The sequence below is a fragment of the Tinamus guttatus genome, unplaced genomic scaffold (assembly GCF_059628265.1).
Source record: "Tinamus guttatus ecotype Peru unplaced genomic scaffold, ASM5962826v1 Tinamus_guttatus_pri_ptg000169l, whole genome shotgun sequence".
In the NCBI taxonomy this organism is placed as follows: domain Eukaryota; kingdom Metazoa; phylum Chordata; class Aves; order Tinamiformes; family Tinamidae; genus Tinamus; species Tinamus guttatus.
The window spans coordinates 2,197,987-2,213,188 of record NW_028288703.1 but is presented as its reverse complement, the minus strand read 5'-3'; the positions used below and the strand labels follow the sequence as shown (position 1 = coordinate 2,213,188).

At 36.0% G+C, this 15,202-nt stretch overlaps 1 protein-coding gene across 1 annotated transcript in view; it reads left to right on the top strand.

The window, feature by feature from the left end:
* ATG7 (autophagy related 7) overlaps positions 1-15,202 on the top strand; it is a 72,897-nt gene that overhangs the window by 17,103 nt on the left and 40,592 nt on the right. The window contains exons 17-18 of the mRNA XM_088522873.1: positions 3,072-3,152; positions 13,577-13,699. Coding sequence (XP_088378999.1) covers positions 3,072-3,152; positions 13,577-13,699 — 204 coding nt within the window. The remainder of the gene's footprint in view (positions 1-3,071; positions 3,153-13,576; positions 13,700-15,202) is intronic.

Below are 15,202 nucleotides of genomic sequence, written 5' to 3'. Positions count from 1 at the left end.
TTTGCCTTCTACTCAACGCAAACATGAGATAAAAATATGTGCTTAAGATATAGCATTCTTCAGGTTGCTGAATTTCCTGAAATCAGTCCTGTTTAATCACACAGAATATTCATCTTCTGATAAGTAGTTACCTTCTCAGATCAATTAATAGAGCAACTATTCTTTAAATTCATGGGATGCTCTCAATTCAAACTACAATGATAGGAAACAGCTATGCATTCCTTTGTCATCTGATTTTGGGTCTCCTTGGAAGGATAAGAGTGACTAATTTAGTGCCCTTAAATCAGGGATTAGGTAGCACTAAACTAGAGAATAGCGTGGAAGACAGCGTGTAAGTGACAGAAGAAAAGGATATGTGAGATGTAATATGTGAAGGAACTGAGAACTGCAAGACTGGAGTAGTGCCTAAATAAATTTATTAAAGAGACCGATTTACTCAAAATCGCGCGATGTAGTGTGATGTCATTCATGTTGTGTTTTGAGACAGAGTAATACCAATTTTTACATACACATGTGACTGTTTTGGGGAAAGGATCAAGAGAATGCTTTGTCGTAACTGTTTTGTGACAATAAATTATGACTGAGGAGTGAATATGTGGAAAGTAAAAATACTGTGCGTAATACAAGTTCTATGTAAGTGTATTAAGGTTTTTGCTCATACCATTTGGAATTTAACCTCATTTATGAACCTCATGTTCACTCTGTTCAGCTTTACTGTTCTTCCAAGGCTGCTGACAGATTCTGCACACTCTTAATTTTTCCTTTGCTCAGGTGCACTGTCTGTTGTTTTTCTTGTTGATTCTTTTATATGGTAATTGTCTGATGTCTTTATTCTGAAAAGCTCTGTTTACATAGTGCTGCACTTGAAATAGCTTGTAAAGCATGTAGAGATCCTGCTTGCTAAAAGGCAAATAAGCACTTATATGTAATTGCACAAGGTGATATTCAGAATATGGAAGGGTGTGTACAGTGCTTTTAAATATAAATCTTACAAAGAAAATGAGGCCAAATTTAAAACATTAAGCCAGAACTTAAGACAGTACATGAAGGCAGAGAAGGGAAGCATTTACTGAGATGGCTTACTAACCAACTAGGACTTATACAGGAATTGTGAAGGAACAGCAAACTGACTAGAGCTGAGGTGGATTTTCTTAAATTTTTTCTTTATAGTGTATCTCTTAAAAAGACTTAAAAGTCTGCCAGATTGAAGACAGTTTGCTATAATGTAAACTAGAATGGTTCTTGCTTTCTGAAAAGTTCAAGGTCCCAGCTTTGACAGAATAGAAAAGGTTAATCTGCCTGCCTCTAACACCCTTCTCCTTGTCTTTTTTTTCCCTGGAGAGAAACACTACTGTTTTCAGGCTTGATTTCAATAGTCTCAGTGATTCTCTGAGCTGGGACAAACTCTGCACAGTCCATTTTAGTCTGTAGCAAGTTTGCTTTTCTTCAGACTTGGTCAAGTTCTTTCTCTATGCATAGTGGGTTTTTTTTTTTTTTATTCTTTTTTTAGTAGTCATTCCATCTCTGCTGCGTAAAAGGCTACCTCCCATGATGCTTCCTCTACCTGTCTCAATGTGGAAGCTTCTCTCCCTTTAGCATGCTCATTCCCCACCTCACAGGAGGGAGGCTCTTGCTTCAGAGGTCAGCCTGATGCATCCTCTGTCCTCTTAAAAGGATCATAATATGGAAATTTAGCTTAAAAATGAAAGGAGATAAGATTTATTACATAAGGCAATACAGTTTTGAGTCCTTGTATTGTAGTATTGAGGGATACAAACTCAGCAGGGTCTTGCTGTTCTCACTTGCATGTTGAAGAGAACAGGACTAAACTTGGAGAACAGATGGATTTTTTGGCACTGGGTTTATCCTTACTTCCTTGCCTAGTTATATTTGACTGCCTTCTATGATATGATGAATATACACTTTTTGATACTCCATATCAAAGGCAGTATATTAGAACTGCAGAATTGTGACAGACAATTTTGAAGGGATGAGGTGGCTTTCATATGATAGGCCAAACTTGATCTCTATTCAGTAGCCTTGAACTTTTCCATTGAGTAGAGAGTTGGGAAGATGATGAATAAATGACTTGGGTGATTTGTTAAGATTTCATTGTCAGTCTTTTGTTTTCCAATGTACCCAGGCTACTAGACTTGAAATATATGTCCGTACTTTTTTTTTTTTTTAAAGTATGGATCCCGTCGAGGCCTTTGTGCGCAGTCCTTGTTCCATATAAAGAACATAAAACTACAAGATGTGCATTTTTGTCTTGACTGCTCATGTTTATTGTTGCGCTTTACTGTTGTGTATGGCTTAGTGTTTCTGCTAAAATACCATAGTATTAATTCTGTTACCGTTTACGCTGCTGTTGGCTTCCAAGGCTTATGCTGTTCATACTGCATTAAAACTGTCCAGTGCAGAAAGTGTTTTCCGTAATAGACTTCAGTATTAATTTAGGCATCGCTATTTGTATTGCAATACTATTGAATGTCTGTTCTTAGTGAGGTTTCTTTATTGTGGTAAACCCTGTGAAGCACAGAATAAAAAAGATGGATCAATACTTCAAAGACTTCCTAGTTTAAATAATCAAACACTGCTCCAAAGTGTTTGAAGAAGTGTTCCTCATACCAGAAACAATGGTCTAGAATTTTAAAATTTTGCATCAGGAATATGTTAACCAAGTAGTACAGAGATCCATAGCAGTTTCCTTTTCAGGTTATTTTTAATAGAGGTGGGAAAATACAGTTATAATGGTAAAACTGTTTATAACATTAGCTTTCTTAGCTTAATTTTGCAATAAAAAACTCCAGGTGGTGCTGTGCCTCTGTGTTGCTCAACAGTGCTGCCTTTAGTTTTGCCATTTGTATATAGAAAAACAGCACACTCTTGTGTATAAATTTAGTACAGAATAACACCCGTAAACTTAATATAGCCACTGTATTAGTACAATCTTTTGCTAGCCATAGCTTTTTAAAATTTTTTATTGAATGGGTATTTTCCTGTCACTTAAAATTTTGAAAATAAGTGGTGTTTTTTTTGTAATTACAAAATAGTGTGTTTTTCCTTTCTAGATACGTGGCTTTTTATCAAGATTTGATAATGTTCTTCCAGTCAGCCTGGCATTTGATAAGTGCACAGCCTGTTCACCTAAAGTAAGCCCACATTTCTCTAACTTATTTCAGAATAGTTTTGCTATAGGTTGTTCTTGGGGATGCCAAGGACTGGTTTGTAATTAACACTTTCTCCCATTTCTTTAGGGCCTAGAATCTGTTTGCGTCCTATGTTTTTTGAATTAGCTGGATGTGGTATATGTGCGTGCTATCTCCGAGTAATGTTTTTCTTTGAGCTGAAGAAACCAAGCAGAAGTCAGGGCGAACATGTTAGTGGGGGAAAGAAAAGTAAAATAAGTGCTAACAAATACCTTGAGCTTTATAGAAAGAAGTAATACTAGCATTGTTTTATCTGTTTAAGTGGATTCTGATGTCTGTGTAAATATTTTGTTAGGAATTTTAAACTGAGTATCTTGACAAATATATGAATTTGTCCTGCTTTCTGCTTCATGGTACAAAATTGGGTGTAAGGGTTTTGAAGAGGGGAGGAAAAAAGCTTAAAAAGTTTCTTTTTTTGGGAAGACTTGCATTTTGATGCTAGTGTTGACAGTCCTGAGTCACCTACTTTACAGTTGTTGCTGGGATTTGAGTGTGTCTTGCCAGAATGCTAGGTCAGCCCACTAATGTGTCTGCGTGAGGCCTCTTCTGCGCTCTTGAATTGGCTTGATGTGTTGTGGCCTTGAAAAGTTTTGCTGGCAAGTTTTCTATGGCCATGTAGTATGAGTTCAAGAAGTTTTGACTGGGATATCTCAATGTAGGAAGATTTTGAGGTTTGACTCATAATTTGGCCTGCTCGAATGTGCCATTAATACAGTCAAGTTTTAGGTACCTAGGGACTCATTGCAAGAAGTTTTCTCAATGCTTTTTCACAGCACTGAGCCTTCCTCTTTACAATAGTTATCCAAAACTCTTGAGGGACTTGGCTATTTTTTTAAATTGGACAAGGCAAAAGGCCTTGTGTTAAAATCTTTCTGTTTCATTAGGCTGCCTGGATACATTATACATAACATTATGTCCCTTCACTACTTGAGTTGAAACACTAAACTGCTGTTAGTTTTTGCAGCATATATCTATACTCCTGAATAGCCGATAACTCAGCAGCAATTAAAAGCAATTATTTTCTAATCCTTTTCAGGATTAAGGTTTATATTAACTAAAGTGTTCTGAATCCAAGAAAACATCAGTCTATAAAAAGGAAAACTTGATTATTTGTCTTATGACTGTGGATGCCGACAATTTAAATTGTTAGAATAATTATTTCTCTCTGATACAGGAGATGTTGATGTGTAAAAACATACCCTGATAGATAAATTAAATGCAGATATCAATGTTTCGTTATCAACTCATTTCCTCTTGGTGGTCATTTTAAGAGCCTTGTTTTACACACAGACTTGATGATTTAATCAAAACTGACTTGGATTTTAGCAGCTGTGCTATTCCCAGCAAGATCACTTTTCATGTGGTTTAAGTATTAAATTACTTTTTTTGCTGAAAAGGTTGCTTCATTGGCACATGTATTGCCTTACAGTAGAAACGCAGCATTTGTTTACTTAGCTAACATTTAGTTTATTAGTGTAAGAGTGTCACCCTGTATTATTTGGAAAACTGATGCTAATACTTTGAGATAACAAATCTAATTATACTTTAGTTGTTCTCTGTATGTTAGATGCAGGCTTTAAAGCAAGAAATGGGCTTCTCTCTCTGGTTTATGTTAATTTGCGCTAGAATCAAGCTTCTAGCATAGGAGAGAAGTGCTAATATGATGAATTTCATTGTACCTTATTCGTTTTTCTTTCAGCTTTCCTGTCTTTAGGTCTTGAAAGGAATCATTTAAGAAGGAGCTTTGATTTAAAGAAATTTAAAATACATTGAGGCTGTACAGCTGGATGAGTTAGAAAGCTGCTTACAGTCTGTCCATGTAGAGATTAGATTCCGTGTCTTTTGACTCAGTCATAATTTCAGTTTTCGTTTTTGAAGCAGGAGAATCCAGACAGCTAAGCAGCCAGCTATTCTTTACCCAGAACTGTCCTAAACAAACTGCATGCCAAAGAGGCTTCCCACAGGCAGTTGTTCAGGAATTTCGGGATGGTCACAGCAGGAAACAGATCTATTTTTATTCTGGGCCAAATTTCCTCTGTATGATTTCCTCCTCTGTCTTTTACTGTGTTCTAAAGACGCATATGTTAGAAAGGAAATTATCTCTTTTTTTAAAATGAATGACTGCATTGGCAGTTAAGTAGCATGTCTGAATGTGCACCTCCTTTTCCATGTAGGACTTGTTCTATTGCTGTGATGGGTAAGTCCAGTGTTTAGTATAGATACGTATCAATAACTGACATTCTTACTGAAATTCTCCACCAAGGTGTGTTTACGTGTCCACTCTTTTTCATAAATAACTTACAAGTTGTATTTTCTCCAAAGTTTAGGTTTAGTCATGTTTCGGAAAGGTATTTTTTATTAAAGGCATATTCTACTTTCTCTCCTGGAGTTGTTTCGACATGTGATTGTCTCCACTATTAAATATCTTTACTAGTATTTAGATTCATTGTAAACTTCGTATTTAGTGTGCTGAAAAAAAATGAGCTGTGTAAGAGTTTTTAAACCATGGAGTGTGATTACTGATTTTACCTTTAAATACTTTCCAGCTTGCTGCTTTTCTATGGAGGAGCAGAACACTGTGTTACGGTTTTTGATTAGAATCTAGGTATTTAGCTATTACAGATGTTCTCCATCTTTAACATCCCAGCAGTACATTAGACACTTTGGCTATAACATTTACTGAGTGCTTGTTGCATAAGTTATTCATGATTCTCTGAGTTTTGAAATCTATCATCATGCTGGCAAAACAATGCAGTTATTGTTCTCCTCTGAACTCCATTGCAAGTATTTTTGCTTTAAATGGTTTAGATTTGCAATGGTAACATGGACTATTCAGTAACTTACTGATTTTTTTTCTCTAAATGTTACCAGTTGAGATAATTCTAATCTTGATTTTAGCAAGACTCTTTACATTTGTCACAGCTGCATTCAGAAATGGCTTTTATTGTAGCTTTCTCCCAGGAATAATATAAGACCAGGGAGACTGTTTTTAATCAATCTGTTATGTATTTCTCAATTCAAGTATTGTGTTGGTGTTAAATAGAAGTGTATAAGTCATGAGGAAAAGATATGGTCTTTTTTAAAAAAAAAAAAAAAAAAAAAAAAAAAAGAGTTGCATAGCTTGTAGAAATAGCAGAAGAGTTGGGGATGAATGTTTTTCATTAAAGAATAGCCAATGAGAAAATGTGAAAGAATGTTTAAAATGAATTATTTTTATAGCTGTATTGTAATACTGTCTCTGTAATTGAGCCTTTTATAAATTTTCTTATTTGCAAATTTACGTATGCAAACATTTGAGAGTTCCCTGTACAGAGGAGCCTCTATATTTGTAGGGCAGGATTTCACTCACATGTAAAGAATTCTTCATAAATATACCTATGCATATATTCTGCAGACTGAGATAACATATTTATTATTCCTAAGGTAGCATACATGTTTTGTTAAGTGAATTATACAAATTTGTTTTATTTTTTTCCCTTTAAAGAAAATCTCCTTATAACTGGAGAGAGCAGGAGGCAGGGTTATTTTACCTCTAACTTTCAAAACTCCAGGGCATCTTTTCCATCCTACATATAAAATAAAAAATCAAGGGGAAAAGCAGAAGTACTTTCCATGTGAATGGAAATGTCTTATATTTTAAAAATATGGATTTTTCATAATAAAGATAGGCATTAGCAAAATGTAATATATTTTGTCCCAAGTAAAAGGGTACTAACAGAGGGAAGCTGTAAGGTATTTTGAGAATGCTGCTATCCACACGCACAAAAATTGCAATTGTAATGTGAACAGTATGTTGGAGTTTAATTCTCTTAAAGGAAGGCAGATGTCAGAAATTTTACAAACAATTTGGACTTTAAGGAAACTAGAGTAGGCTTCCCTTTTGTGAATCTGTAAGACATCATTATTCCATTTATGTTGCTAGCATATTAATCTGAATTAGAGATGATCTATGATGGCTAAAGATATTTTGATATATTTTGAGACTAAACCACTCATGGAATTTTTTTTTTTCCACACGGTCAGAACTTGTTAGGTTCATGGGCCCTGGGGGGAGATGTATACTGAGAACTTCTGACTTCAGGATAAGTAAAGCTTAGGCTTTCAGAGGCTGGCAGCTGTATTTGCAGCTATATGCTGTTGGAAAGTGAAGGGTTATATCTTTCCTAAGCAAAAGCAGGTTTTTTTGTCCCTCCTCCTATGCTAAAGTAAGTTTTGATTCTGGCCAATTTGTCTTTACCACATAAAACCCTTCCTGGATGACAGATGGATCCCTGATACCTAAGAAAACTTAAATACAACTTGACATAGAAAAACATATTTAAATAACAAAGCAAAACAACATTCTTTCCAAAATCATTATAGTTTAGAGTATTTTCTTTATTGCCTAAGGGAAAAGATAGTAAATGTTTCCTGCAAAGTCAATTTAGCAGCTGCTTTTCACTATTTTGTTTTTGCAATGCAAGTTTGTAACTCTCTTAATCAAATGTTTGCAAAGCTTACTTGAGAGGAAGAGGAGGAAGCTCAGCATCATGTAGTTTCCCTTTATTAGATGAGTGTTGTGTATGGGGAAAGGTCCTTGTCTCACACCTAGCTTTACAAATAATCTGGGGAAGATGGTTACTGTCTCTGGACTGTTCAGTAAATGCGAAAAGTGAGAATTGTGCTATAGACAGTTATTCCTATGTATGAGTAATAGAAATTGATAATCAATATGTAATAATTGATCAGTACCTCAGATATGATGCGGAAAATACTTTTTGCAGTTGTTGCACTCTAGACAGTGACTAATAGCAATATGAACTTGAGCCAAAAATGTTGTAACTGCTGATGAGCTAATCAGTACAGTGTAAATTTTGGACAGGAAACAGGATGGGGATAAATAAAGCTGTAAATACCCATCAAGTCTAAAATATGGAGCAAGTGAGAGATGGCTATTAGGTGACTGAAAGATATATCCATATATTACAAAAGGTCAGGACATATGATGTAATGGTTTTCTCTTACTTGAAAACACTTCTGTTGCTTTATTTTAGGTCTGTAAAATAGAAATATTCTATTCTCTCTTCTCATTTCTACTTACTAATGCCTCTGGACTGGACAGGCCTTAATCCCTGCTTGTGCAGTGTCCAGTAGAAAGACCTTGTATTGGCTGTTATATATAGTGGTATCTGAAGATACCATTATGCTTAAAATCACTTGTAAGAACTATTTTGGGAAGGAAAGAGTAGTTAAAAATGTATGTATTTTACCTGTTGGTATGGTTGATCTAATGAGGTTTTCATGAAAATGTTTTATATATATACATATATATACCTATATATATATAAGTGTGTGTATATATATAAATAAAAGGTGCCAGACTATTGCAGAAAGATTCAGAAAGCATACATTCCAGAGAACTTAATGTAGGCAGGACCATCTTTAACCTGAGACCTGTTAAATTTCTAGGAACTTGGCTTTCTTCTCTCTTCCTCTAAAGAAGAAACTGCAAAATATTAGGTTAAAAAAAAGTCTTGTCTAGACATTTAATGCCCTGTTACTAACTTAAAACTTGTTTTTCTTGTCAGCCACCATTTAAAAACTAATTTGTATAGGTAGTAGCAGCAAATAAAACAGATTGAACTGAAACATGTAATAGATACACAAGTGCAGATGGCTCTTCATACATGCATGAAGATAGCACTGTTTAATCTCAAAAGTTTTTTTAGCATCGTCTCTGTGCTCTTGTAAACATATCAGTCTTCTATCATGAGCCTGAGTCCCTCAAATCAGGATGCTATTCTCAGAAAGATTTGCTTTTTATTGCAGTCTTTCTAATAGATGTAGTGCAGGATTACCTAGGAGATGAGGATTTTAGAAAGAAAAGTTATGGATCTGTTGATGATTTTTTCAGTTAACAGAGCTGCTGTGCAGATGCCTGGGCTGGAGATGAAGTACAGCAAGTACATCATGTTGCTGCTTGCTTTAGGAGGTGGTTTCTTTAGTCTTTCACCAAGCTTTTTGTTGCCCTAAGAGATATATAGAGCTTGTATAGCAAGCTTATAGCAGTTTAGTAGCAAGGCTTTTACAAAGCTTTCTGAATTTGATAAGCAATTACTGAAAATGAAATGTTTCTTTAGCACAGTAATATGTACTGTTTTTTTCTACAGTATCTATAATAACTACATAACTATCAATGTGCAAAATAAAAAAATGTATTTGCCATTTTTAAGTGGAACATACCTCATTAAATATTTTAAAGAAGGAATAAAGCATGGAACTTGTATTTGCCTCTGTTCTAACAGGCAGGGATGCCATTTTGTTGGAGGAAGGTGTTGAAAGCCAGAAAGTGTTCTTTACCAGAACATGGCATTCATATGTTTTTTGGAGGTAGCCTCCTTGTATATCTTATTTAGTGTTTAAAAAACAAAAGCAGAATCACTCATCTCATGTAACTTTCTCCTGAAAAGTAAACACTACCAATTTAAACCACTTAACCACTTAAAAGAAGTAAAAACAATTAAAACTTACTGTATAGTAGAAATGTGTAATAAAATTTGAGTCGATTTTAAATCAGTGGCCTGGCTTTGAGATGGGGAGTTTTACCAAATCCATTTTTTACTGTAAAAGTTTATGCAGTAATGCAATCCCAGGGGCAGATTCTCATTCTGATATCTTTCTATCAAAAAATTTATGGTGAAGCATGGTATAACACCAAGGCTGCACATATGTTTCTTATTCCAAATGAGGTCTCTTACACTAAGCCTCTGTTTTATTTTCTTTGTGTGATTTAGTTTTTTCTTTAATAAAGAGGCTAAAATAAAAGAAGATTGCTAATGAAGTGGTTTGCTCTTTATCATTTACCCAAAAGTCTTAGCAATACTTTAATTAGTTCTTGTGGATAATGTGTATCCACAGCAGTAATATTTGTCCACAAAGTTCTTCATTCTATTTGAATGCTATTGTGTGAAGAAGGGTTTCATAGCCCAGGCTCTGTGATATGGAGACTGGAACAACCTGAGGATTTCACAAATGTGTCTCGAAAGAGTGTCACTTTAAAGTGAGGTGAATGGTGATAGCAGTGTTTGCAACAGACATGAAACAAAATGTGCTTCTTTCTGAATCTCTCTCTAAGCTCTGAAAAGTGACCAGCAAGTGAGGAAAAAGATTTAAAAATACTTAATAAATCTTTATTTCTCCAGCTTGCCTTGCTGCACAGAAGAATTATCTCTCTTGTACATTTTGTTGCTATGTAGCTGTTCTTGCTGGTTGAGAAAATTAATTGTTACATAGTGACATGTCACTGTGAGTGATTGGACTTCGACACATGTCTTTCCCCAAAAGGGTTCACAAGGGGCTTTGTATGTTTGTGATTACATAGTAATTCATTTGATATTCAAAAATAATAGTAATAAAAAGCTCTACCCCCTCACTCATATTTGTCCACCTGCAAAGCTATTGTTCAGAATGATAACATAGGGCACCAGGTATGGTTGGTGTTAGCAGCCATCTTGTTCAGAGCTAAAAAGGCAAACAAATGGCAACCCTGGGACTTCAGACTCTGCTGCACATGATTAAATAGGAGAGAATTTCCTTTCCACACAGCAACATATTGAGTGCTTTATTAAATCTGGAAACATTTTTAGAGTTATTTTGTGGCTATTTGATGTCTAGACTGACTTTCTTTTTGATGACCTGAGGAGTGTGTGTGTGGTCTCCTGACACTAGGATTTCAGATGAGTCTTATTTTGCCTCATTCTTCATCCTTTTTCAAGTATGTCCAGTGGCTACTGAACAAATATATGCCCTGCTCTATCAGAGGGCTGCTGTCATTGAGTTTGTGTAAAAGATAATGTTGCTATTCTTCTGCATGGTTTTTTTTTTTAATAGCATTGACTGCCTGAATGAGGAAATCAAGTTCCTGAAGGTGTTAAAATGTCAAGTTTCAATGACAGCCTATGTAATGGAAACTTCAGTTATAAGAAGACCCGTCCCTATTTGAAGCCTGTCCCATTCCTAGAGAAAGAATTGAAATCCCAGGTCATGAAATAGTTGGGTTTGGAAGAGACTGCTGGAGATCATCTGATCCAGCCCCCCAACACAAGCAGGATCACTTAAGACAGGTTGCTTAAGACCATGTCCAGGCAGGTTTTGAAGATCTCCAAGCTTGGAGTCTCCACAGCCTCTCTGGGCACCCTGCTGCAGTGTTCAACCATCTTCACAGGAAAGAAGTTTGCATGTGTGTGTGCACATGCAGGCAGGAACCAGTTACTGTATTTAAGTTGGTGCCTGTTGCCTCATATCCAGGCCCTGACCACTACTGAGATGAACCTGGCCCTATCCTTTTGGCAACTTCCTATCGTGGTATTTATATGACTGGTAGGATCCACTTCAAGCCTTCTTTACTCCAGGGTGAGGAGGCAAAGAAACAAACATACAAAAGGCAAATAAACCCAACAACAAAACAAAACCACCCACAAGCTTCCTGTGCTTTCAGCTCCTGCTTGCAGCCGGGTTACTCCACTTTCTTAGTCATTGTGGTAGCCTTTTGTGGGACTCGCTCCAGCTGTACTGGGGAGCCCAATACTGGATTCCTCACTCCAGGTAGTACTGAAGCTATACAAGTTCTCCACGCTGTTTCTCTCTAAAAGTAATAAAAATCAGATGTGTTCTGTTTAATAAAAATAAAAAAAAGAGGGGAGGGGTGGTCGGTTCCTGCCTACTTCCTGAGCAGTAAACTATTCCCAGGAAAGTGTTTGCTCTTCTGTTTAGCATTGAGCTGCAGGAGCTAAACAAAAATGAGGAAAAGGAATGAAATGCAGATAATCTGCACACATAAGCTGTAACAAGGCACATACAGGATAAATACTTCAATTTATGCGTCAAGGCATCAAAACCAGGTATTTCTCTAGCACAAGAATCCTGGGGCTGTATCTCATGGGTTACTTACAGTGCTTAAAAGGCTGTTCTGGTGCTTTTTCTCTGTCAGGGCAGTTTTAGCAAGGTAGTTGTTTTGGGGTTCTCTGGTGTGTATTAAGTGTTGAGCTTACTATGGAGGTTTTTCTGCAGTTATGCCTTATCGTCTGTAGAGGATGTGTTTCTATATGGTTTTGCTTGCAAATGTTAATGTAAGGAGAGATGTATGTGTGGAATATATGTCCAGAGTTTAAATATACAGGAACAGGTCTATGGTGTTGAGGGGGTAGAAGCAGGGGTAGAAGCAAAGCCTCTGGATCATCTACCAAAAGGGGAGTTTTCAGTCTGGCTTTCAGAGAAGGGATTGGTCTAAAAAATATCAGGCACTTCATGAAAGAAACTGAATGCCTCATCATTATTCCCTTTTTTGGTCCTTTACTTTAGATTGATTTATCTGGGGAAGATGATGATTGAAGATGAAAATATATCTTTTGAGAAGGTCAATAAACTGCTCATAGTAAAAGATTTAGGGCAGGCGCTCTGTTTTGTGGATTCTGTTCCATGATCTGTCCTGTAAATCTTGTGTATTCTCTGGTTGGTGATCCTGGTAATCCTACTCACATCTTTCCATCTTCTGCATCGTATATGTGGCCTCTATGTATTTCTGAAGCCTGGCATGAATCCCTCTCTCTTGCATGAATCCCCCTCTCTTGCATGAATTCCTATAGGAAAAGTTGGTTTGGGGACTGCCAGACTCATTCCTGAACCAGACTTGTAAATTGTCTTTGATATTTATCCTTCCTTTTTTCCATCTCCATTGTACTTGGTTGAAATCATTCTGCAGAAAAGTCACATAAATAGAGCTGCATTGATTAAAATTCTGCCGGGTTGGGATGAAGGAAGTTTAAAACACAGGCTAAAAACTTCCTCACAATTCTGTTAGGTGTTTATAAGTTTATTAAAATAAAAGGTAAGCTGTTCATATTAAAGTAGAGGAATACACTGAGGGCTTTAAGATATAACAGTCCAAGAGATATGAATCTCTGGAGGCTGGGAGGCTGTCAAACTCGACAAATTGATTGGGAAATTCTTTGGTTTGCTCCAGTATGGTTCTTTCCCTTAACTGATGCCCTGAAACAAAGTCTTCAGCTGTGGTTTATGTAGCTCATAAATCCTATTTTTGTGACTTCGCAACTGTTTTTCTTCTTGTCTTAGCTTCTGCGTTGTTATAAGCTTAAAAAAGATGTTTACAGCAGGAAATCTTTAACCTTGTTTTTCTTCCCTCTTACTTCTACCTTCTTTCTTTGGAAATGGAGGTAGGAAAAGCGATTCATTCTCCTGTGATTTTTTTCATGTTTGAAATATGTAGTAATTCTCTGAGCGTTCAGAAAGATTGTGCTTTTATTTTATGAGATAAATACGATACCTTAAAATTTATTCTTGTTTTCTGTTTCTGTTTGCTTATTTGACAGGTCCTTGACCAGTATGAACGAGAAGGGTTTAATTTCCTAGCTAAAGTTTTTAATTCCTCACATTCCTTCTTAGAAGATTTGACAGGTCTAACTTTATTACATCAGGAGACTCAGGCTGCTGAGGTAAGAAAATACACTTTGGGTACTAAAGACTAAACGTGTTTGTTAATGGTGTCTTGATTTTATATTAAATTTTGTAACCAGGGGAATAAATTAATCATCGACAGAACTGAACAGTGGTACTTGATTTACAGGGTAATTTCCACGAGCCACTTGCATATTTCATATGATGAGATAAGAGGTTCTTCTACTGAATAAGAGATATTACTGAAAGTTAGAGAAATTTCTCTTTCACAAGTTGGTGATGCACAGTGTTTTTTGCACGTTGACAGTTTTTTTTCTTTCTAATTGTTACATTTTGTGAAATTACAGAAAAAAGTAAGTGACAGTAGCTATTGCACAGTTCTAAATTTATACTGAATAAAGTTTCTGTCTGTTGTCCTTTGTAGTGTGTTTCACCAGTAGCTATTACACACGATTTGTGCAAGCAGTACTGGTTAAGCTCTAAGCTACTGTATTCAAGTACTGCTAGTAGGTGACAGCACAGGTCTGGTATGGGCTTGCAACCAGAATATGTATATCTGAGTTTTCAAGCTACTTTCGTTATTTGATGTAAGGAAAAAAATCATTTTATATCTACTTAACATGTAATTATGACACTGTTTAGTAGAACAATAACAATGCTTATTGATCTAGTGACAGAAGTCCTAATGCGGATTAAACAAGGGGTATGTTTTGTCCTTGTAGGAATCACACTGGCTAGAGTTGTGCTGTTGAGTCTGTCCCATCTAAAACGAAACAGGTTTCTGTCCTCTTGTTGTGTGTTAATAATGGTTTATAATCCTTACCCACTCCGTAAATGTCTATATTGTTCTACATCCATAACTTAGTTTTGCGCTGTGCTGTGGTGGTAGTATTGTGTGGATATTTCCAGAGGTGGCTTTATGAAGTGATTGTTCAGTTATTGTAGCCTGCATAAATGGTTTAGCTGTTTTTTTCAGCTGGAAATGCCTCAACAGCTTTACTAATAATGTATGTGGGATAATGATGACTTGGTTTTCTGCTTCATGTTTCAACATTTTAAAACAGTTGGAGCAGGTGCTTGAGATACTAAACTGTAAAATACCTGATGCATTCTTAAATCAGCCTGGAAATACCTAGAGGAGCTTTGTATTTATGAGAGTGATTCAACAAAGCAAATAGCCTTTGCCAGCAGCTACTCATCAGCAAAAAAAAAAAAAGTAATTGTAGCCCAGTCGTGATACCTAAATGACTTTTAGGCTGCTCAGAACTGTAGTTCGCTAATAACATTATTAAAAGAAATTATAACTTCTCTAGTTAGTAATCTATTAATTTGCAAGTGTTAATTCATGAATTTCTTCTGTTTATTTGTAAAGTTCTACAGTTTTAGTGTCTCGTACAGTTTACTGAAACTCGTTATGGTGCAAAGCTTAACAAAGGGTGGACTCACTGTGCGTTTGAAGGGTACCTTCAGCAATTGGGCTTATACGGTGGAAACATTGCTCATAAAAGCAACAAAGAGCAGTTCTTTGTAGAAAATAGTGG